The sequence below is a fragment of the Ranitomeya imitator genome, chromosome 5 (genome assembly GCF_032444005.1).
Source record: "Ranitomeya imitator isolate aRanImi1 chromosome 5, aRanImi1.pri, whole genome shotgun sequence".
Lineage (NCBI taxonomy): Eukaryota > Metazoa > Chordata > Amphibia > Anura > Dendrobatidae > Ranitomeya > Ranitomeya imitator.
In genome coordinates this window covers 114351694-114377757 of record NC_091286.1, presented here as the reverse complement: position 1 = coordinate 114377757, position 26064 = coordinate 114351694, and the positions used below count along the sequence as shown (strand labels likewise).

The 26064-nt window shown below is 41.0% G+C and overlaps 1 protein-coding gene across 1 annotated transcript in view; it reads left to right on the top strand.

Annotated features, from left to right (window-relative positions):
* Positions 1–26064, top strand: part of CRIM1 (cysteine rich transmembrane BMP regulator 1) — a 973879-nt gene that overhangs the window by 783105 nt on the left and 164710 nt on the right. Inside the window, exon 9 of the mRNA XM_069769103.1 lies at positions 15256–15412. Within this exon, the coding sequence (XP_069625204.1) occupies positions 15256–15412 (157 nt within the window). The remainder of the gene's footprint in view (positions 1–15255; positions 15413–26064) is intronic.

Genomic DNA, 26064 nt, shown 5'->3' with positions numbered 1-26064 from the left:
AGCTTCTCAGTGATTGTCAGCAATCTCTGCATGCACAGTTATACAGGGAAAACTGTCAATCACTGAGTAGGACCGCCCACTGGGCTCCTGTGCATACAAACCCCAGGGATTTCATTGAATACATTTCAAGGTTTACTGAAACTTTTCCGCAAAAATGTATATTATGTATAACTTCCTGCCTTGCGATGAGATACCATTGACCATGACTGGTTCCCATTAGTAATAAAAATGGAGAATCACTCAAAGCTGGATTTACATGTAATGGTAGTGTGCTGTGTGGCCAAACCACACGTCGTACTACAAATTGCAGCTGTTTGGTGATGCTCTTTTTGGTCACGTGATCTCACAAATAAAACTTGTTAAAAGTATTTCAAATGTTCAAACATCATCGCAGAACCACAGTAATTAGTAATAAAATGAGCACGCCACAACGCGGTGCATGTGAGCCCAGCTGTAAATCATGCTACAACATAGAATAAATGATTCATGAGAAAATCCCTTCTATCCTTGAAATGGTTAAACGTTCTCAATCATTACCTCGGAAAGCGTGGTTAGCTCAATTTTTTTTATTTCTTATGTTATGAAAAAAGTCACATAATTGGTATGGATTTACATTCCTGCACACATGTTCCTGTTTATGGAGGAGACACAAATTAGTAAGGTGCTAATAAGATGCTATTTATCTAGGAAAATATTGTTGTATATGTTCTCCAGGGAGCTGAGATTAGTCACAAACACATTTCTAAAGTTTCCTGTGACATCATTCCTTTCGGTTACATCTCAGAGGTTTGTGCTTTTAGTATTAATTGTCGATATGGCAGCATTTTTGCAGTCTGTGTGTGAAGTTGAAGTACTCGAGGCCGTAGGTTCATTATGAGCAACGTAGAGAAGCAGCTGGTGGAGGCTCTAGGTGTTGGGCTGCACAAGCCTGGCTAATAGTTATATTAAGGGCTCCCTCACACTAGAGTATAACACGGCCGAGTGCTATGCAAAATTTTATCAGATAGCGCTCAGCCCAATGTAATGCTATGGGCACTGCCGTTTCCGATTCGGCGTGAGAAAACAATCGCAACATGCTGCGAGTGCATCCAAATCAGATCACACATACCCATAAAGGTCTATGGGTGCGTGTGAAACATTGGACAGCCCTCAGATGTCATCCAAGGGCAGTCCAATTACTGTGGAGACAGAGAAAGGAGAAGATGGAGTAATTAAGTTCTTCGTCTTCTGTATGTGACTCTAGTCATTACTCATGGACAAGCTGTGAGGCAGGCTAGTCAAACATTCTGGGGTCAGATGTCAAAACATCACCTAGTAAACAAAAGGGAAAAGACAAAAGCGTAGTCAGGTACCGGTCCGAGGTCAGAATACCAGGAAGATAGCGGAACAGGACAAAGAGGCCAGGCAAATGGATGGTCAGCACAAGGTCCAAGGTCAGACAGTAACAGATCAACAGAACACAGGAATACAAGGAAAGCACCACCGAGCAAATGCTACGATTGGCAAAGATCTGGGGCTGACAGTTAGCTAAGTAGCTGGGTAATCATTTGGAACAGGGAAACCTGGAGGAAGCTCAGAATCTCCAAGACCCAGGTTGGAAGGCTGAGCTGTCTATCAAATTACCGAATAATCAGCATGCCCCTGCACTAGATTGGATGACTGAGCTGTCTATCAAATTACCGAATAATCAGCATTCCCCTACACTAGATAGGACCACAGGCCTGCCACTCACTGCATCCAAGACACACTGAGCGGAGGAATCCTGACACTCTGCACCTGTGATACGATTCTCTCATGTAAGAGAATCGGATCATACTAAGGTGACACTCGGATCAAACTGACAAAGTTTGATCCAAGTGAAATTAGCATAATCTGCCCGATTCTTACGCATGAGAGAATCAACTGCCATATGATCAGAACCTAATAATTACAGTTATAATAATTAATAAATTCTTATAAATGCGCCACCATATTGTGCAGGATTCCATGGCTACATGTAGAAAACCAATGAGACATACAGAATTGTAAAGTAATCAGGATCTTGCAGTGCGTAAGGAAATGGGAGTGATGCATCAGCGAGTCATCAGTCAGTCAGTGTGTGATAAGATATGAAGTGCATGAATTGTGGAAGTAACTGCACAATGTGAAGAGAACAAGTTTAGAGGAGTAATCTAGAAAAGGTGTGGAAAGGTGAGAAAGTTAGATTAATGAGTGTGAGAAACTATCTGAAAACAAAAGTGTTGTAAATGTTGGAAATTATTCTGCCTGCCTGAGGTAGCGCATTCCAGAGAACTGGTACAGCATGAGCAGAGCTTTGAAGATGAAAGTAGGAGGATTGGATTGTGGAGGATGACTGACTCAGACAGTTAGCAGAACAAAGAGCTTTGTAACTTTGAAAATTCTGCACTCACTGAAAAACAACATTAATTATTAATCCTCACTAAGATATTACTCTACACAGAACGAAGCAGGAGAGTGACAGCCACAGTTTTTCTGACATTATTTTCTAGTGTTAGTCTATATTAAACCAAAGCATGATTGAGAGCTGCAGTAATCATACTTTTCAGTATAGACTCTTAGTTACAATGTCCTAAATACTTTGGTGCAGTTGTGCCTGTGAGAGGGGATGTCTGTAGCTAGAATGTCCATTCCTTTAGCTCATTGAGGAACAGATGATTGTTCACAATATTGATAGTGGTAAAACATGGGAGAACTCATGTACTGTATGACTGCTCAGGTAGACAGTTATGAGGGTGCAGTGCTCCTACGTGCTGCCCAACATCGTCACCACTTTCCTAGCAGGAAAAAGTAACTTTTAGGTATGGAGTTTTCAGAGGAGAAAAACTGCTGAGAAATGTGCCATGGAGGTAACACTGCAATAGGGTACTCGGAAGATGTGCACATATGTGGTGGCAAATTCTGCCGAAATTATAGGTTTGGTTTAAGTACTATGTCCCATTGAATGACGATGTAGTTGAAGAAATCGAGAAAGGAAAAATGGGGAAAAGAAGCGCTGCTGAAGTAGAGAATAAGGCATTTGTACAACCCTGAAACACATGGCTTTGTAACCTGAACTTGTTTTGAACAAAAGAAGTGGTGCACAATACCCTCGACTGATGCACTACTTCAGCTGTGCTTTTCATTATTTCAGTTTTTCCTATTTTAATGCCATTCATTTGAGACAATGGTGCACTTCATAATCCTTGTGTATGGTAACAGTAGCAGCGCTATGCCTGGTAACAGCACACCTCTTGAAGGTGAGCATACCTACAATCTGCGTATGCCTGAGTACTCTGTGCTCCTTAACCAGAGACATTTCTTCTTCCATCTTCTCTAGATTACATAAATGACCAGGCATGTAAGATTTACTTGGAACATCTTGATACCAATGATCTGAAGGTAATGTTTCAGGCAATTCATGCTGCCCAAACCTCGGGCAGAGCGAATCACAGTCTGGCAGGCACGATTGCAGCCAGGTATATTATTCTTGGAAATTCTCTGGCATTTCTGAGAAATGACACTTTGCAGATCCTCCTCCCAGCACCATTGCAGGTGATTGAATACATGAAGGAGAGACTTGTCAATCACCCGGCCCGGGGTGCTGCTGGACTATTCTTATCTCTAGCTGTGCCGCTCTGCCAGATCTTAAAAGTATATTCTCATGGAAATGCCGGAGCATTTCTGAGAATAGTACACCTGATGGCAATCGTGCAGCCAGGATGCGATTCATGCTGCCCGAGGTTTGGGCAGCATCAATCGCCTGACAGGTTCCTTTTATCTTGGCACTTACTGTTCTTACAAATTTATAGTTACGTGGGTACAGCCACATGCATATTTTTCTTTGCAGGAAAGTGAAGTAGTGACAGTTTGTGGATCTTTAGTTATGTATATAAATTTGAATGCCATGTTAAAACATACACATATAAATAAAATTACAGCAGGAAAGGATGGTGGCTTCATTGAATTTACAATACCACGTCTCATTGACTTGAGCCCAGTTGGTGATTTGTGACAGTAAAGAGAAAAGGTTTTCATATAAAGTCAAAACACCTCCTCACGCTACAATGAAATGGTCCTTGTCACAGGCAAGCCTATAAAAGGCTTCATGGGACGTGACAGACAGTAGAGAACGGCACGACGAGCCTTCGTATGGCAGCACACAGAGGAGAACAAGGAAACGCATTACACAGTAAAATGTCCCTTGATTGTTTCATTCTAATTTTTTTCTCAATCCATTAAGTTATTATTACTATTCACAACATTTAACTTGCAGTTTTCCTTTATTACGGAGCATGACGCTTTTCAAGCAGAACTAAATAACAAAGAATGAAAATATTAACTTTCCCATTCAGAGGCTGTTATCTTTTTATTGCAGTACATGGGATATTTGCTGGATTTCTAATAGTCGCTGACTAGATGTGTACACGTTGCCATTTCTGTCATTGTGCGCACATACATCTTTTAATAAAGTGTATTTCCAGAGATTAGATCAAAATAAATGAAGGCACCATTAATAAGATGCCAAAATTAATCCCCTGATGAAGCAATATGCGAATCACAAGTCTGGCTACTGGGCAGTGTGAGTCGTGTGGTTCTTCGATTTGGCATTTGGAGGGTATTATATATATATATATATATATATATATATATATATATATATATATATATATATATTGTCACTGGCAGCTCAGTGGCTTGGTGGTTAGCACTGTTGCTTTGTGGGAGGAAACTGATGTACCCACAGGAAGCCCACACAAACATGGGGAGAACGTACAAACTCCTTGCAGATTTTGTGCTTGGTGGGATTTGAACACCGTGCTTCAGGCTACAGTTCTAGCCACGGTGCTGTCCATTTGTATTGGTCTTGTGGTCCATTTTTGTTTTTTAATAGTAAAAACTAAGTTTACAGTGCATTGAAACATTGGAGAGGATAAAGGCATTTTGCAGTGGTGCTCTATTTGCTTTCATGGAGTCAAATTGTTCAGAGGTTAAAGTTATAGCTTCCAGCAAGTCATACACAAGATTAGTATAGACAGGAATGTGGCCAATCAGCCGTTCAAGGATTGGCAGATTATCTGGCAGATTAGGGAGATAGTAAAGGCCCCGTCACACATAGCGACGCTGCAGCGATACCGACAACGATCCGGATCACTGCAGCGTCGCTGTTTGGTCGCTGGAGAGCTGTCACACAGACAGCTCTCCAGCGACCAACGATGCCGGTAACCAGGGTAAACATCGGGTAACTAAGCGCAGGGCCGCGCTTAGTAACCCGATGTTTACCCTGGTTACCATCCTAAAAGTAAAAAAAACAAACAGTACATACTTACCTACCGCTGTCTGTCCCCGGCGCTCTGCTCTGCACTCCTCCTGTACTGTCTGTGTGAGTACAGCGGCCGGAAAGCAGAGCGGTGACGTCACCGCTCTGCTTTCCGGCTGACCGACGCTCACAGCCAGTACAGGAGGAGAGCAGAGCACAGCGCCGGGGACAGACAGCGGTAGGTAAGTATGTACTGTTTGTTTTTTTACTTTTAGGATGGTAACCAGGGTAAACATCGGGTTACTAAGCGCGGCCCTGCGCTTAGTAACCCGATGTTTACCCTGATTACCAGTGAAGACATCGCTGAATCGGCATCACACACGCCGATTCAGCGATGTCAGCGGGACCTCAACGATCAAAAAATGGCCCAGGCCATTCCGACACGAGCAGCGATCTCACAGCAGGGGCCTGATCGCTGGTACGTGTCACACATAGCGAGATCGCTACTGAGATCGCTGTTGCGTCACAAAACTTGTGACTCAGCAGCGATCTCGCTAGCGATCTCGCTATGTGTGACGGGGCCTTAAGTATAATGTCAGATTGGTAATTGGGTACATTTAAGATACCGTCACACTGAACGATATCGCTAGCGATCCGTGACGTTGCAGCGTCCTGGCTAGCGATATCGTCCAGTGTGACAGGCAGCAGCGATCAGGATCCTGCTGTGATGTCGTTGGTCGCTGCAGAAAGTCCAGCACTTTTATTTTGTCGCTGGACTCCCTGCAGACATCGCTGAATCGGTGTGTGTGACGCCGATCCAGCGATGTCTTCACTGGTAACCAGGGTAAACATCGGGTCACTAAGCGCAGGGCCGCGCTTAGTAACCAAATGTTTACCCTGGTTACCGTTGTAAATGTAAAAAAACAAACACTACATACTTACCTTCCGCTGTCTGTCCTCGGCGCTCTGCTTCTCTGCACTGGCTGTGAGCGCCGGCCAGCCGGAAAGCACAGCGGTGACATCACCGCTCTGCTTTCCGGCCGCTGTGCTCACAGTCAGTGCAGGAAAGCACAGCGCCGAGGACAGACAGCGTAAGGTAAGTATGTAGTGTTTGTTTTTTTTACTTTTACGATGGTAACCAGGGTAAACATCGGGTTACTAAGCGCGGCCCTGCGCTTAGTAACCCGATGTTTACCCTGGTTACCGGCATCGTTGGTCGCTGGAGAGCTGTCTGTGTGACAGCTCTCCAGCGACCAAACAGCGACGCTGCAGCGATCGACATCGTTGTCGGTATCGCTGCAGCGTCGCTGAGTGTGAAGGTACCTTTACTTATAGTTTCCGCCAACAACAACAGAATAAGAGAGTTAACCTGACAGATCATATTTTTAGCAGACATTATTTGCGGATATCATGAAGATTTGTTCTCATATTATCTTTAGATTGGCATTCCATTGATAAATTTGCAGTTTTTGGATGGTTCTTATCTTATAGCACCTACAAAAGTGAAAATTACCTGCATGTTGCATTTTGTCCACCACTGGTAGGTTCTGTTCAAAATGGAAGTTAATGGAAAAACAAACATTGGAATTTGTATTGGAGCAGGAAGCTCATGATGCTTTTTGCAAACTAATAAAACATATTCTAAATTTTGGAATGAGTAATCATGCCATAAAGAGCAAAGGAAACACAAACCACCGGATCCTAAAATGGTCTTTTATGATAGAAGCAATAATACTTTTGGGTAATTTTATCCTGACATTACTCTGACGCTGGATGAAAATCACATTTTTAGTTTCCAATTTCTTCATGTTTCAAACTACACATAACGAACTTGTATCACAAATTCAACACCTAGATGGAATCCACCCTGCAGATCTACTGATTGGCACAGGTTTGTTTATTGGCATTGGTGATGTTTAGTGGCTCACTGTAAGTTTACGTCCTCTTTAAATCTAGCTCACGGAGGGTCAGTCTGATAAATTAGTAGGCAGAAACAAGATTTCATGGCGTTGACATATCATCTGTCACCAGCACTAAGAGGTTCAGCAGTCTGGCCAGAGATTAATGTGGAAGAATACCTGAGTGACTCTTAATTGAGGAATACATTTCACGCAGGTAAATTACTTGGAATGAGGGTCTCTCTTGTAGACTCTCCAGCATTGCATCTCTGTGATTGGAAACCAGAGGGATCAATATGACCTTGTAAGAAGCAGTGGCGGCAAGCATGCATAAACACCTGTACCTTTCTGACCCAGCAGGGGTCTGTTCTCATTAGAAGGAGCAGAGCAGAGTACAAATATATCACTGATTGTGACTGCGTCCAGCAGGGTGCTATCATCCTTGAAAACATTATATGCAATCAGTGGGCTTTCATACCCAGCAGTTAAGTGCCTCTCACTGTGGTCAAATTAACATAGCCACTAGGATAGGACCCCTCTCTGCAGAGGTTAATTGTTTCTTTCTGTGATTTTCTGGGAATGTGAAATTGGGAAGTATTAGGTGATTTCACCGGTAGTATATGTTGCAGCTTGTTAAAGCGATGCAAGCCATTATTGAGGTTTGTAGAAATACAGTACCTGTATGGTGTTTTTGATGTGCACATTTAGGATAGTGCCATGTAAAACTACCTTTAATTAAGCACAAATGTATCATAAATGAGACCTAGTTTCAAGGGACTCCCTCCATTTCTCCTTGCATATCATAAATAGAGAGTAATCCTTTAATCATTACCAATTATCCCTACTGAGCTTTCATCTTAGTACAGCATGTAGGAAAATTGTGCTCTTGCCTTTAGCTCACTGATTCCATTATCAGGATATTCATAGCTTAAAATGATGAGTCTGTTATCAGTGTCCTAAAGCGTCTCTTGTAGAGCATGTGAAACTGCTGTCCTATCTGTTGTAAAGCTATTTAACGCTTCCCAGCACAGAACGCAGCGTCTTGTGCCAGAGCCTTTCTCTTTTACACAGCAGTGACATCATTGGAATTTGTCACGTACATTATTCATAAGTCATGTGTTAAAGATCTACAAACAACCACAATTCCTAGAATCATTTCATCATCTGTCACGTTTACAAAATGATACTTATTTAGCACTAAAAGTTTGCAAAATAACCTATAGTTTAACATTAAAGAAAGTTTGGCGCTATTGTTACCAATAAGTTCTGGCAATGTGAATTGACAGGTTCGTCTGGACAGAGCTAATGCTGGACGTGTAGGGCTTTGGCTAAAGCACCGAGTTACCATTTTGCCTTGGTAAACAAATGCAATTTTTCTCCTTTGTTTCACTGTTTTATTTGACAGAAAGTAATACATTTCTGCTAAGCACTTTGAACAACACACCATTCATTGTTTTGGATGTATTTTGCCAAATCACTTAATTCAGCATTGTGTACTTGATGAGATAGCCGAATAGAAAAATAAGAAATGACGGAACATCACTACAAGGTCAACAGTTCAGCTTACTGTCAAGCGTCTCCTGGCAACTTTTTGCTTCTCTCCATGTGTATGACAAGAGCTTTATCTTGCAGACACCACGACTCATCAGTATAGCAGGCTAAACATTTTGGAGCATGGCAGAAAATGAAAAGAAGGTCAAATCGATGTCTTCTTATATAAATAATTCTGTTACATACGAGATAAAAAACTTTGTGAAAAATGTCCAACTTCTTCCATATATATTATTGTGTGTAAATGTACTAAAAGTTAGTTACAACTGGCGAAACAGATTATTATTACTGGAGAGCCTGACTTTAATTTGGTCTATAATTTGAGATCTCAGGGACTAAAGTGGTTGTTGAAAGTTTTTGAACCCTTCAGAATTTTCAATATTTCTGCATTAATTTGAACTGAACAACATCAGATTGTCACACAAGTCCTAAAAGTAGATAAAGAACCAAATAAAAAGAGGAGACAAAAATATTAGACTTTGTAATTTATTAAATTATGAAAATGATCCATTATCACATGTCTGGCAAAAGTATGTGAACTTTTAATATTAGCAGATAATTTGAAGGTGATATTAGAATCTTGTGTTTTCAATCGCTGGGATGACAATCAGGTTTGAGTGGGTGACCTGTTTATAGTTAAGGAAAAGAAAACAAATCAGAGCCTGATTTTCAGAATGCATGTTTGTGGAAAAAACAAAGGAAATTTCTGAGGATCTCAGAAGAAGAGTTGTTGATGCTTCTAAGGCTATAAAAGGTTGACATCCATCCCAAAACCAAACCATCCCTAAGGCCATGTGCACACGTTGCAAATTTTGATGCGTTTCCGTGACGTTTTTTAGTGCACAGCCATTGTTAGTCAATGTGAAATAGACGTTTGTTGTGCAAATGCTGTGGGAAAAAAAACGTGCGGAATCATAGCTTTTTTTTTCCGCAGCATGTCAATTCTTTTCGCAGATCTGCACCGTTTCTGCACCCATTGACTTCCATTGAGTCAGGCACATCCGCAGCAAACCCACAGATGTAAAAAGATCTGTGATTTTGCTGTGGATGAAATGCTGCAGATCGGGAGGAGGGAGTGAGTGGGCGGTGACTATGTGTGTGTATAGTGTGTGCGGGGGTCTGCGTTTGTGTGCGTGTGTCCCTGTGTGTGTGCGCGGGTCTGTGTAGGCATCCATTGTCTGATAGGACTACTGCTCCCATCCGGCAATGAATGCTCACAATGACATCATTGCCGATGATGGGAATGTAGTCCTATCAGACAATGACTGTATTCAGTAGTAAAAAAAAAAGAACATACAACATATAACATACAGTACATACACATAACATACAACACATAACAGAGTACATACTTACCAAACACCTAGTCCCCAAAGTCCTCGATTCTCCTGTAATAAAAATAACATAATAAACCAACCTATACTTACGGTACCTTTCCACCGTAGTCCAGTTAATAACGAGAGTCCCACGATGATCTCCCGTGTAGAACAGTGACATCGGGTGATGTCAGCGCTCTGCAGAGACCCCGCGATGAACTGACAGCGGGGGTAATCCTCCGCTATGTATATCCCTCCGCCGCTGCTGGGAGAGAGGTCACTTAAGTTCATTCTCTCACCGGCAACGCTGTGTGAGAAAATTCCCATGCAGCATTGCCGTAAAGTGGGAGAATGAACTAAGGTAACCTCTTCAGTGATGCACTGCAGGAGCCATTTTCTCCTGTCAGTGTGTCACTGGAGGCCCTATAGAGCAGTGACATATCCTGATGTCACTGTTCTATAGGGAAGATTGTCGTGGGACACTAGTTATTAATTGGACTATGTTGGGCAGGGAGTATACGGTTGGATTATTATTTTTTATTTTTTGCAGTAGATCGTTGCCTTCGGGGAATTAGGCGTGGTTGTAAGAATGGTGAAATTAAGAATATTAAAATACTTTTTTCTGGCTGTGTCTTTTTTTAACTCTTTCACTACTATAGGATTAGTAATGGATAGGTGTTTTATTGACATCTCTCCATTACTAACCAGGCTTGATGTCACCTTACAATACAAAGGTGACATTAACCCCTTATTACTCCATATGCCACCGCTACAGGGCAGTGAGAAGAGAGAGGTAAGTCCCGTTATTGGCACATCTTAGATATGCACCATTTCTGGGGCAGCTGTGTGCTGGTGCTTGTAGTCAGGGCCCCTTCCTAGGCTATGAATATCAGCCTGCAGCTGTCTGCATAGCCTTTCTGGCTATGCAGACCCCACATCATTTTTTGGGACCCCCTATTTTAATTGCCAGCTGCAGGCTGATATTCATAGCCTGGGAAGATCCATGGGTATTAACCCCTTCCTAGGCTATCAACTTTGGCCCCCAGTCACTGGCTTTCCCACTCTGGACTTGGTCTCGCACCTCAGTATCAGCCACTGCCGCCAGCACTTTGGACCGGAGTGTGCGGCTGCATGTATTTCTGTGCAGCTCAACGCTCCAGTCCGACTGCCGGCAGCAGTGCCGAGTATTGAGGTGCGAGACTCGTGCAAGTTTCTCGCAAGTGTGACCCCGGCCAATGCAGATTTTGTGTGTGGGTCTTTAACTCTTTATGTACCATTTTACATAACGATCGATAGGTCTATCTATAGATAGATGGATAGATTTATCTATAGATAGATAGATCTATCTATCGATCTGTATATCTATCTATAGATCTATCTATCATTCATCTATCTATCTATAGATCTACAGTGCCTTGCAAAAGTATTCGGCTCCCTGGAACTTTCAACCTTTTCCCACATATCATGCTTCAAACATAAAGATGCCAAATGTATATTTTTGGTGAAGAAACAACAAGTGGAACACAATTGTGAAGTTAAACAAAATTTATTGGTTATTTTTTTTGTGGAAAATCAAAAACTGAAAAGTGGGGTGTGCAATGTTATTCGGCCCCTTTAACTTAATACTTTGTTGCGACATCTTTTGCTGCGATTACAGCTGCAAGTCGCTTAGGATATGTCTCTATCAGTTTAGTACATCAAGAGACTGAAATTCTTGCCCATTCTTCCTTGGCAAACAGCTCGAGCTCATTGAGGTTTGATGGAGATCGTTTGTGAACAGCAGTTTTCAACTCTTTCCACAGATTCTCGATTGGATTGCCTCAGGTCTTTTGAAGATTCCAACAGGTTTTCTGCAAGAATGGTCCTGTATTTGGCTCCATCCATCTTCCCATCAATTTTAACCATCTTCCCTGTTCCTGCTGAAGAAAAGCAGGCCCAAACCATGATGCTGCCACCACCCTGTTTGACAGTGGAGATGGTATGTTCAGGGTGATGAGCTGTGTTGCCTTTACGCCAAACATATTGTTTGGCATTGTTGCCAGAAAGCTCAATTTTGGTTTCATCTGACCAGAGCACCTTCTTCCACATGTTTGGTGTGTCTCCCAGGTGGCTTGTTGCATACGTTAAAAGACACTTTTTATGGATATCTTTGAGAAATCGCTTTCTTCTTGCCACTCTTCCATAAAGGCCAGATTTGTGCAGTGTACGACTGATTGTTGTCCTATGGACAGACTGTCCCACCTCAGCAGTAGATCTCTGCAGTTCATCCAGAGTGATCATGGGCCTCTTGGCTGCATCTCTAATCAGTCTTCTCCTTGTTTGAGATGAAAGTTTAGAGGGACGGCAGGGTCTTGGTAGATTTGCAGTGGCATGATACTCGTTCCATTTCAATATGATCGCTTGCACAGTGCTCCTTTGGATGTTTAAAGTTTTGGAAATCATTTTGTATCCAAATCCGGCTTTATACTTCTCCACAACAGTATCACGGACCTGCCTGTTGTGTTCCTTGGTCTTCATGATGCTCTCTCGCTTCAAACAGAACCCTGAGACTATCACAGAGCAGGTGCATTAATACGGAGACTTGATTACACACAGGTGGATTGTATTTATCATCATTAAGCATTTATGACAACATTGGATCATTCTGAGACCCACAATGAACTTCTGGAATGAGTTTGCTGCACTGAAAGTAAAGGGGCCGAATAATATTGCACTCCCCACTTTTCAGTTTTTGTATTTCCACAAAAATGTAAAATAACCAATAAATTTCGTTCAACTTCACAATTGTGTTCCACTTTTTGTTGATTATTCACAAAAAATGTACATTTGGTATCTTTATGTATCTATTATTTATCTATCTATAGCTCTATCTATCTCTGTGTGTGTAAACATTCTTCAATGGAGTATGTAAATGAAGAGGTTGGATAAGAAATTACATCACAATTCTTTTTTTTTTAATTCAATAATAGATTTTTATTTAGCTTTCAAAAACTCATTCAAATCTGCATAAAAACATGCATTAAAATCCGCATCAAAAACACGCAGATTTGTACCTGCGTTTTCTGCCAAGAGATGCAGAATCTACACAGACAATTCCACAGGCAAATCCGCAACGTGTGCACATACCCTAAGGCCTCTTTCACACTTCCGTTTTTACAATCTGCACAGGATCCGTCAAAATGTTGAAATGACGGATTCTGTGCAGATTGTAAAAAACGGGTGCACTGGGCCTGTTTTTCTGACGGACCCGTCGAGACTATGTGCACCAGTTGTGTATGCGTCTTCGCAGCGGTTTTCCGCTGCAAAACGCATACACAACACAACCCATGTTAAGAAAAAAAAATCATAATATTCTCACCTTCTGGCGTCCCGCGCAGCGTTACCGATGTTCGCGATGCTCCTGGCAGCTGGCATTCCCAAGAATGCCTTGCGTTGCAATGACCTCTGATGCGACTGCGACGTCATCGGGTCATTTCGCAAGGCATTCTGACTTACAGAAAAAACGTTTGTCTGTGCGTTGTCCCCGCCCGACGGACAGCAATTTTCCAACGGATGCAGTGCACGATGGATGAAACGGATGGCCATCCGTCGCTAATACAAGTCTATGGGGAAAAAAGCAGGATCCAGTAGAAAAATTTACTGGAACCATTTTTAAAAAAAATTCGACAGATTTCGATGGGAGCTAAAAGACGGAAGTGTGAAAGAGGCCTTAGAGTTTGGATTCCAACAAGCCACAGTCAGATTGTGTACAAATGGATAAAATTCAAGACCATTATTATATTCCCCAGAAATGGTCAACCAATATAGATCATTCCAAGAGCAACGCATATAAATAGCCTGCAAGATTACAAAGAAACCCAAAGTAAATTCAAAGTAACTAAAGGCCTTCTTCACTATACCTAATATTAATGTTCATGAGTTCACCATCAGGAGGATAGTGACAAACAATGGTATGCAAAGCAGGATTTCAGGGAGAAAGCCACTGTTCTCCAAAAACAACATTGTTACCCATCTACAGTTTTCTAAAATTCACCCGAATAAGCAAGAAGGCTATTGAAGCAATATTTTGTGGACTTATGAGAAGAAAATAGAGCCTATTGGTTTAAATGAGAAGCTGTCACGATTCCACCTTTTTGTGTGTCTGGTTGCAATATATTACTGTCTGCCATCCAATTTAGAGCAGGAGCATGCTGAGCTGTCAGTATTTGATGGACAGCTCATCTGGCCAATGGAATCCTGGGGCTTGCTGAGCTGTCAGTGTCTTGATTGACAGTTTACCTGTCTAATCGGAGTGAAGGTGTTGCCTGAGCTTTTTCCATGTGTCTCCTGTTCGGATAATTACCTGGCTATTTGGCCAGCTCTCTGCCTCAGACTAGTGTCAGTTGTTGCTTTTTGCTCACTGGTGTATGCCTTGTTTCATTGTGCTCAGTGCTGTGATCCACTGGTGTCTGACTTAGGACCGCGCTCCGACCATCCATTTGCTTTGACCCTTTGCTTGATCCGCTCTCTTCCTCATTTTGAACCCTGGAACGTGACCTGACTATTGTTTTGTATCACCCATCTCTCTATTATATACCCTTGTGGCTTCTGACCTCAGACCTTTTGATTACCCAGCCTCATGATTTGTGCATAAGTAGTGACTAACGGCATAGATGCATTATGTTTGAAGAAAAAAAAATTATGCATAAAAACCTCCTATGATCTGTGAAAGCGATGGTAGTATCATGCTCTGGGTTGGTTTTCCTGAATCTGGGACAGAATGACTTGCCATTCCTGATGGAACAGTGAATTATACCAGAATTATACCAGAAAGCTCTAAAAGAAAATGTCAGAACATCTGTTCATAAACTGAATGTCGAGAGAACGTGAGTTATGTAGCAAGGCAATGACCCAAAGCACATATTGTACAGTAAAAAAGGACCATACTATGCATCTAATACACACCTAGAAGAGGCATGGCAACTCAGGTGCCAGGGTCTGGGTGAGATTATTACCTTGGCACCACTTATACCACTGACATCAGGTGTCATTGTCTAGCCTGTTCCATATAAGATATATTCTTGACCTCTATTACAACAGTGGATTTACAGTATATCTCTCAAACTTGATGAAATGCTAATTTAGTTTGTTTTCATTGATTCTGAATTACCGCTGGCGGACAAGAAAACTAAACTCATAGCTGTTATTTATTTTCGCTTTATTATAACTTGAGTGTATTCTGTGTCTCTTATAGGAGAAGAGCTTTGCACTGGACTTATATCCGGTTGTTCCCTGGACTGTCCCTATGGCTTCCAGACTCACTTCCACAACTGTGAGATCTGCCAGTGCCGACCAAGACCCAAAAAGTGCAAGCCCGTGGTCTGCGACAAATACTGTCCGATCGGCTACCTGTAAGTATTCCTGGTGCTTTGTCACTGTAGAGGAAATGTTAGTCTCATAAAAACTCGTAAAATTCTAGGATATGTCTCCCCGAAGCCTTGCAGCATGAAATAGTATTCTGAGACAGAAACACACTGCATTTTAATAAATGTGCTGTCTGGCAGAAGCATCCGCAACCTCCGCATGTGCATATTTCTGCTAGAACAACTTCATTTATTACATTTATAGTCCATCCCCGGCTATGCTGAGCTGCTTAATCAGTGGTCAGTGGCATCAGTGGTCCCCAATGGCCGCGCTGTGTACATATGTATTACCCTGTCAGAACATCCTAATGTATTCTTATCCAGGGAGCCTGGGTAGACTGTAACGTATTGGTTACACCTGCCAGTCACTCAGCCATTCTGTTGTCAGTGGAAATTAAAATACCTGGTGGTATTATGCGCTTGTAGAAAGCAGTGTTTTTCCTGTTTTAATGACTTCTTCATGCATATTTCAAGCCTGATACATTTCGTAATAATTTTTTAATGTGAATGAAAAAAAAAAACCTAGCAGTAAATTTATATTACTTATTTATTGAAATAATTAAAATGGATTGCATGTGCTGTAAACATTACGAACCAGTCACATAGTAACTTGCTTATAAAACCGACATCATTAATATTACATTACTGTCAGAACAAATAAAGGTTTTTTTCTAGCCATAAAAATAATCTGGAAATAATAATATAATATAAAATATATAATTTTCTAAAATAAAAAAGAAAGTCTTACTCACCTTGCCGATCCTCCATTAACCCAGTTCAGAGGCTTCCTGGTCCCATGCCAGAGCTCGAAAGCATTGGAATCGGAGCAGCTGGGATTATAATATTCTAACCTGTCTGCTCTTTTTTTTATATACAGTTGGTCAACTAGTTTCAAGCAAATTATTGAAACATGGCGACTGTCATCTTACCAGCCTCCTAATGAGAGAAGGTGTCCTTCACTCAATGGAGATAGACAGTGTAAGGGCTCATACTCACTTGCGCGAGACTCGGATGAGTCTCGCACGGCAATACCTGACACTGCGCCTGGCACAGCACAGAGGAGCGGAGCGTGTGGCTGCATGTATTCCTATGCGGCCGCACACTCCGATCTGAGTGCCGGCAGCAGCGCCGGGTATTGCCCTGCGAGACTCATCCGAGTCTCGCGCAAGTGAGTATGAGCCCTTAGGCCGCCGTCACACATGCGAGTTTTACGGACGTAAGAGCGCAGAATCTACGTCCGTAAAACTCGCAAAAAATACGGCACAATTATTCTCTATGCCCCTGCTCCTATTTGCCGTATTTTACTGATCAGTATTATACGGCTTTCTACGGCCGTACAAAATCGCAGCATGCTGCGTTTGTCACCGTACTGCGCAAGAAATACGCCAATGAAAGTCTATGGAAGCGTGAAAAATACGGATTACACACGGACAAGCAGTGTGACTTGCGAGAAATACGCAGCGCTGTTAGAGAGAAAAGCCGGCAATGCAGTGCGGTGTACAGTAAAATCACACTGACAGCTTACAGTAGAATAGGTAGAATAAATGTGTACACATAGAATAGGTATATATATATATATATATATATATATGTCATTAGACACATATATGTATATATATTAATATTTATTCCAGCGCTAGACAGCTTGAAAGCCGGTAATTCAATTACCGGCTTTTTCCTTCTCCTTCCTAAAACCCGACATGATTTGAGACATGGTTTACATACAGTAAACCATGTCTTCTCTCCATTTTTTTTGCAGATTCCACACTACTAATGTCAGTAGTGTGTATCTGCAAAATTTGGCCGTTCTAGCTCTTAAAATAAAGGGTTAAATGGCGGAAAAAATTGGCGTGGGCTCCCGCGCAATTTTCTCCGCCAGAGTAGTAAAGCCAGTGACTGAGGGCAGATATTAATAGCCTGGAGAGGGTCCACGGTTATTGGCCCCCCCCTGGCTAAAAATATCTGCCCCCAGCCACCCCAGAAAAGGCACATCTGGAAGATGCGCCTATTCTGGCACTTGGCCACTCTCTTCCCATTCCCGTGTAGCGGTGGGATATGGGGTAATGAAGGGTTAATGCCACCTTGCTATTGTAAGGTGACATTAAGCCTAATTAATAATGGAGAGGCGTCAATTATGACACCTATCCTTTATTAATCCAATACTAGTAAAGGGTTAAATAAAACACAAACACATTTTTTAAAATTATTTTAATGAAATAAAAACAATGGTTGTTGCAGTATTTTATTCAACGCCCAATCCAGTCACTGAAGACCCTCGTTCTGTGAGTAAAAAAACATAATAAACCAACAATATACTTACCCTCCGCAGATCTGTAACGTCCAACGATGTAAATCCTTCTGAAGGGGTTAAAACATTTTGCAGCAAGGAGCTTTGCTAATGCACGCTGCTCCTCGCTGCAAAACCCCAGGGAATGAGGCTAAAAATAGATCAATGATCTATATTTAGCTTCATTTGCGGTGAGGCGCCCTCTGCTGGCTGCTCATAGATCGTGGGAAATTACCTAGAAAGCCAGGGAGCTTTTGCTGACATTAGTAGTGTGGAATCTGCAAAAAAAATGGAGAGAAGACATGGTTTACTGTATGTAAACCATGTCTCAAATCATGTCGGGTTTTAGGAAGGAGAAGGAAAAAGCCGGTAATTGAATTACCGGCTTTCAAGCTGTCTAGCGCTGGAATAAATATTAATATATATACATATATGTGTCTCACTGACCTATATATATATATATATATACCTATTCTATGTGTACACATTTATTCTACCTATTCTACTGTAAGCTGTCAGTGTGATTTTACTGTACACCGCACTGAATTACCGGCTTTTCTCTAATATATGTGTCTACTGACACATATATATATATATATATATATATATATATATATATATATATATATATATATAGACAGTATATATATATATTTTCTTTTCTTTTTGGGACACATGGATCACTTCTATAGCGGTATGTTGGTTTTGCTAGCCTGCGAGAAAACCACGCAGTACGGATGCCATACGGATTACATACGGAGGATGCCATGCGCAAAAAACGCTGACACACCCTGCCTACGGAGGAGCTACGGACCACTTTTTTCGGGACTTTTCAGCGTATTACGGCCGTAATATACGTACCGTATTGTTTTACGCTGTGTGTGACGCCGGCCTTAGAGTGTTGTATTTCCCCAGTAATCCAATACATCTTTCTTTGAAATGCCTGATGGTCATATAAAGAGACAGATTATGCCATCACGGTGTCATTGGGTATCAAAATCCTCCAATAGGTCCAGGGCCTGGCGCAAAAATGGGACCTAAGGGTCCATAAAAAGACAAATTTATAGCTGAAATTGGAGATTCATACTTGAAGTTTGGGCTTGGTTTAGTGTATACACTGGGTAAATTTCCTGATGTACAGTTGTGCTCAAAACTTTACATACCCCTGGCAAAATTTTTGCTTTCCTGGCCTTTTTTCAGAGAATATGAAAGATAACACCAAAACATTTTCTCCACTCATGGTTAGTGGTTGGGTGAAGCCATTTATTGTCAAACTACTGTGTTTTCTCTTTTTAAATCATAATGACAGCCCAAAACATCCAAATGACCCAGGTCAAAAGTTCACATACCATAGTGATTTTGGCCTGATAACATGCACAGACGCTGACACAAATGGGTTTGAATTGCTACTAAAGGTAAGATCCTCACCTGTGACCTGCTTGCTTGTAATCAGTGTGTTCGTAAAAGCCGAGTAAGTTTCTGGGATCCAGACAGACTCTTGCATCTTTCATCCAGCCACTGATGTTTCTGGATTGTGAGTCATGGGGAAAGCAAACGAACTGTCAACAGATCTAGGGGAAATGGTAGCTGAACTGAATCAAACAGGAAAGGGATACAAAAAACTGTATAAGTGGAGGCTGTGATGTATGTATAAGGGTATGTTCATGTGTCGCGTTTTTGCCCTGAAACACGCAGCATTTTACTGTCCCCGCCAAGTGAAAGAGAATTCTGATATCTCATGCACACAATGTAATTTTTTTTCCTTGCAGATTTGAAGCAGCATCAGATCTGCAGCATGTCAAGTCTTTCAGCTTTTTTGTAGCATTTTTCACCCATTCTAATGACTGAGGTAAAACACTCATCATTTTCCTGCCAAGAGACACATTTTTGATGCAGGAATGTTTGAAGCAAATATTTAATATGTGTACCTATAAGGCTGTGGGCACACGATGATTTACAGTTCCAGCAAAATGGATGGGATTTATAGAAATGTGCATTAGATGAGGAAAATCTGCAGTTAAAAAACGCACATACGTTTTTAGTGTAATCCTTCAGTATTTTACCTCAGTATATGTAAGACAAAACCAGGAGAGGAACAATCAGAGGAAAAGTATAATAGAAACACGTCACCACTTCTGTATTTATCACCCACTCCTGGTTCTGGCTTACAGATACTGAGGTAAAATACTGACCAAATACTGAACGTGTGCACATCGCCTTAATTAAATAAGGTTGTGTGCTTTTTTTGTACCACGTGCACACATTATTTGGTGAGTTTTTTGCGCCAGTATTTGTATAACATATATGTTTGGGTTTTTTAGCACTGGAAAGGGATGAGCAGAACCGTGGTTGTTTGACTACTCTTTAGCCCAAATTCGGGCCAGGTACCAGAACTGTACCTGAACCCGAACCCCATAGAAATCAGTGGAGTCCTGAACTTTGGAGCTGGAAAAATCCCAATCTCTCTCTTTTCATGTTGAAGTCCGTGTTCTGAGTTCATCACTAGGTGTCCGTTTCGAACCCTGAACTTTACAGTTCGGGTTTGTCATCTCTAGTACTGGAGTGAGGATATATTGTATTTTTTCTGTACACTGACCTATATCAGTCAGACAGTGCCTAAAGGACTCTCATTTTTTGGCACTAGAGCCCCATCCTCATGCTTAGAGTATGCATTGGGAGCTTTTCTAGTGTACACAAGCAAAGTAGGGCCAAAACATGATGTGACCTGGGCCATAGCTGTATATACTTAGGCTGCTGTTAGGTTGCTGGTATCGTAGCAATAGCACAGAAATCCCATAGAAATGAAGGTCAATGCATGCTGGAATCTTTCCAATAAATATTTGAATTAAGTTTCCACTTCTACTGCAACGTTGCCTTCCTTCTACCCGTAGCTGAATATTTATGTGTGAGGTGTACTGTAATGCTTTCATTAGTTCCAAGTGTTGGACTTTCACCTTTTCTTATTATTTTCGGACATGATATAGACATATAGACACTATCATGAGGTTCATTATTACACATGAAAACCTCTTACCCATATGGAGGAATGCATTCCCTTTAATGACACTGCGCTGAGCTTTACCACTGTTATTAGCACATGCCTTATATCACGTATATGAGATAATGAGCATTAGGTGCAGCGTATTTTCTATTGCAAAAATAGGATTTTAAATTAGGAGGAGAGCACATACAATTTCCTTCCTGGGCAAATGTTAGACGGACCTTTTCTTGGCTTGATATGAATGTTAATTTTATGTTGTTTTTTGTTTATTTATTTTTTTACCTGCGATATGATTTCCTGTCTGTACTCCGTAAAACCCTTCACAATGTAATGACAGACATACCTTGTTAGCAAATGCAGTGAAGAGATAGCTTTCTACCCAGCTGTCCAACAATTTAACCATTTTCTTCCAAATCTCGCTCTGCTTCACAAACGTCAGGGCATTTGTACATCAGCTCTGTACGATATTCAGGCTTTACAAGTAGGTCATAAATGTAGGTTGGACGGTGGGTCAACAGCTATCAAGACATGGTGGAACATGATGGAGGAGCCTGTGTTAGGTCGAACAATTAAGAAATGTTCACTCCAGTTGCCTACTCCTGGCCTTTTGGGTATTGATCAGGTGTGCACTAAAGAAATAACATCAGACAACACACAGTCAGATGTAAACTCTCCTTGATCAATCTATGGCTCAGCTCCAAGGGGCCTTTATTTAGTCAGAACACAGGTTTATATAACCCCTGTAAGGGGGGCTCGGTTAGCTCTGAGATGGGAGTGATCGGATGTATTCCATTGGTTAGTGGGTTGGGCAGTGAGCAAGTCTGTGGGCGGATCCATGAGGTCATCAGGGTGGGTGGGTTCATGAGGTCATCAAGGTGGGCGTCACTGTGGGCGGATCCATGAGGTCATCAGGGTGGGCGTCATCTTGGATATCAGCACATGGTTTGGTGAAACAGAAAATGGCAGCCATCTTTAGTGTCTTACTTTGATCTGAGAAAGCTTATGTAAGGTTAAACAGTACACGTTATGGGTCGCTTCTCTCAATCTCTTATGTCTTGAGGTTAATTAAGTATTTGATCCAATGGCTATCCTCAACACCTGGATAGTTTTACTTAACTTCCTAAATGCCCTTTAGAAACTGTTCAAATGAGAGATTTTTATGCAAGCTGATTTGGTTTAAAAGTGTGCATTTAAATTCTTGAATGTCTTCCTCACTAGCGGGGTCCTTACCGAGGAAGGAGGTTGAGTGGAATAGATAAGAGTTGCATATACGTGCTGTCAAAGGCTTGCACAGCATGGCAAAGTGATTCCAGCTATCTACACTTGGCACCGCAAACAATAGTCCTTCTTGCCATGTTGCTGAGGGCATAAAGACTTGTATAAATCTGTGATTTTTCTTCCCCCATAATCTGTTTTTTATCTTTCTGTTTTCTGGAAGAACCGAGGCAGCAGAGGAATCCCGCACTATATTCATGAACGTGCTATGGATATGTAATTGAGGAATACGCTTACAGCAACGTGCCATCACATAACGCGCCCTATTTCCAGCCTCCAAGACATAAAGGCACTGAAGAAAATAGTCTACCATTAGCTATCATTAGACTGGAGAGCATTATGACTTTGCTGGCTGATACAATATATTGTCCCAGCTCTTGAGTGCTCGCTGCCCAGTCTGGGTCACGTTATTCCCCTGCCAGTTCTGTGAAAATCGGCCTCTCTCAGAGTAGAGTAATTTAATTTCAGTAGATTGTGTGAAGCAGCGAAGATCAGAAACTTTTCAAAAGGGTTTTGAAATATTATTTCACACTTCTCATTTAGTCAGGCTTTATAGAAAATGTATTTTTTTTTCCTGGGCTGGTACATTATTTCAATCAAATACATCTATCCCGTTTTCCAATTTAGTTGACAGTGCGGTTTGGTTCTTTTTACCTGATGGCTTGCAAGCTAGAGTTGGCCCCATAATTGTTTTTTGTTTGCGAAAACCACTGAAGAATATATTGAATGACTTAACAATAGGACCAAGAAAGCACAAAGTAAATGTGTCTGATATTACCAGGCCTTTAGATGATAACTATTTCAACGGAAGACGACTTTTTAATTGAAGAGCTGATAAAGAACAAAAAAAACTACATAGAAAGATAATAAAGTTTAGATGTGAATCATCTCAATCAGATTTCTACAGTTCATCACCCATGTGACAAAGTAAATGTGTCTGATATTAACAGGCCTTTAGATGATAACTATTTCAACGGAAGACAACTTTTTAATTGAAGATCTGATAAAGAACAAAAAAACAACATAAAAAGATAATAAAGTTTAAATGTGAATCATCTCAATCAGATTTCTACAGTTCATCGCCCATGTTAGTAGTGGAACTGTTGAATAACTTGTTGAATAACTGGGATTTTATTCACATCGGTCACCTTGTATACATGAGGCTTTGCTGACAGACTGCTGGATTACCTAGTAATTATTCAAGGAAGGGAGTACACCTAGAGGAAAAGTCACTTTGGATCTCAAAACCTGTATTAAATTAATGGCACATTACAGACTCTAACATGATATTTTTTTTTCTGCAATGCTGATGACTGGTGACCAGTGTATCATTGTGCTGAACATTATTGCTGAATGGCTTACCGCTTATAATAAAAGCAAGGGTTGGTATACTGCGTGTACAAATCCCAGTATGCTTCCTGTGTGATAATGCCAGACGCTACTGTGTTCATCATTTCCCCATGTAGACTGTGAGTAGCGGCCACCTGGTTTTATCTCCCTATGGAGGCAAGGTCACTCCAGGCATATGAAAGTGCCCTCTAGGAGCTTTAATGTTTCTGGGATTCAAAGTCAGGACCTCTAGGAAAGAAGGCCTCTTTCGGGCCTTACACAGGAATCAAACTCAGGATGTTTAGCTGGGAAGGCAAAAAATATTAACAATGAGCCACAAGCTGCATTGTAACATGCAAGAGAATTTTTTCTGTCTAAAGATCTAAATCGTATTCATCTTTAGAGGCATAATGCACTCATACATAAAGATACCTCTGCATGCCTGTACATTAGTGGTGAAAAAAGCTGAAAAATAAAAGTATAGATTACTTTTTCTGATAAAGTAACTAAAAAATAATAAAAAACAATTAAAACATTTTTTTAAAACTTTTTAAAAATAAATTTTGCAAACTGGTAAGCTAAATGGAAATATGCTGGTGTACATGTGTTTATTATGTTTGTGTGTTATATGTTAAAGCATCTGCAGTGAGTTAAAATCTGTGTGTGTGTGTATATATATATATATATATATATATATATATATATATATATATATATCTGCGTATACATTGCACCAAGTTTCCTTGGCTAAGTACTGCATCTTCAGTCCTTTTCTTGTTGTTTCTTCAAAAGAGCTTGAACAGCACATTTTGAAACCCCAGTTTGCTCTGAAATCCTTGACTGGGAGAGACCTTGTTGATGCAGTATAACTGCCTTGGTCCTGTTGCTGTGATCATCCTTACCATTGTGTACCTTTGTAAAGTTTGGCTGTTTTAAACCCCAAACTAGCTAAAGAACCCGGCGTTGCCTGGGCATAGTAAATATCTGTGGTTAGTTATAGCACCTCACGTCTCTTATTTTCCCATCATGCCTCTCATTTTCTCCCTTACACTTCTCATTTTCCCCCTCACTCCTCTTATTTTCCCCCTCACTCCTCTCATTCCCCCCTAACACTTGTCATTTCGATCTCAAATCTGTCATTTTCCGATCACTGCACTATTTCCCTCACTCCTCTCATTTTGCATTCACACCTTTTCATTTTCACCTCACACCCCTCATTTTCACCTCAGTATATACATGTTTGTCATCTCCCTTATAAATAGTATACACCTGTATGTCTTCTCTTGTATATAGTATATACCTGTATGTCATCTCCCCTGTAAATAGTATATACCTGCTGTGTCATCTCCTCCTGTATATTGTATATATCCATGTGTCATCTCCTCCTGTATATATATTATATACCTGTATGTCATCTCTTCTGTATATACTATATACCTGTATGTCATCTCCTATATATAGTATATACCTGTATGTCATCTCCTGTACATAGTATATACCTGTATGTCATCTCCCCTGTATATAGTATATACCTGCTGTATGTTATCTCCTCCTCTATATACCTATGTTTCATCTCCTCTTTTATATAGTATATACCTGTATGTCATCTACTCCTGTATATAGTATATACGTGTGTCATCTCCTACTGTATCTAGTATGTACCTGTAAGTCATCTCCTCCTGTATATAGTATATACCTGTGTATCATCTGCTCCTGTATATAGTATATACCTGTGTGTCATCTCCTCCAGTATATAGTATATACCTGTATGTCATCTCCTCCTGTATATAGTATATACCTGTGTGTCATCTCCACTGTATATAGTATATTCCTGTGTGTCATCGCCCCTGTATATATTATGTACCTGTATGTCATCTCCCCTGTATATAGTATATACCAGTTTGTCATCTCCTCCTGTATATAGTATATACCTGTAAGTCATCTCCTCCTGTATATAGTATATACGTGTGTCATCTGCTCCTGTATATAGTATATAACGTGTGTCATCTCCTCCTGTATATAGTATATGCCTGTGTTATCTCCTCCTGTATATAGTATATACCTGTGTGTCTTCTCCTCCAGTATATAGTATATACCTGTGTGTCATCTCCTCCTGTATATAGTATATATCTGTGTGTCATCTCCTCCTGTCATCTCCTCCGCGTTCACATGTTATTTGGTCAGTATTTCTACCTCAGTATTTGTAAGCTAAATTGGCAGCCTGATAAATCCCCAGCCAACAGTAAGCCTTCCCCCCTGGCAGTATATATTAGCTCACACATGCCCATAATAGACAGGTCATGTGACTGACAGCTGCCGTATTTCCTATATGGTACATTTGTTGCTCTTGTAGTTTGTCTGCTTATTAATCAGATTTTTATTTTTGAAGGATAATACCAGACTTGTGTGTGTTTTAGGGCGAGTTTCATGTGTCAAGTTGCGTGTGGCGACATACATGTAGCGACTTTTGTGAGATGAGTTTTGTGTGGCGACATGCGTGTGGCAACTTTTTGTGTCGAGGTACATGTGACAGGTTAGTGTAGCAAGTTGTGTGCAGCAAGTTTTGCGCATGGCGAGTTTTGCGCTTGGTGAGTTTTATGTGTGGTGCATTTTGAGTATGTGCAAGTTTTGTGTGAAGCAACTTTTGCATGTGTTGCAACTTTTGTGCATGTGGCAATTTTTCCGCGTGTGCAAGTTTTGCGTGTGGCGAGTTTTCCATGAGGTGAGTTTTGCACGTGTGGCGAGTTT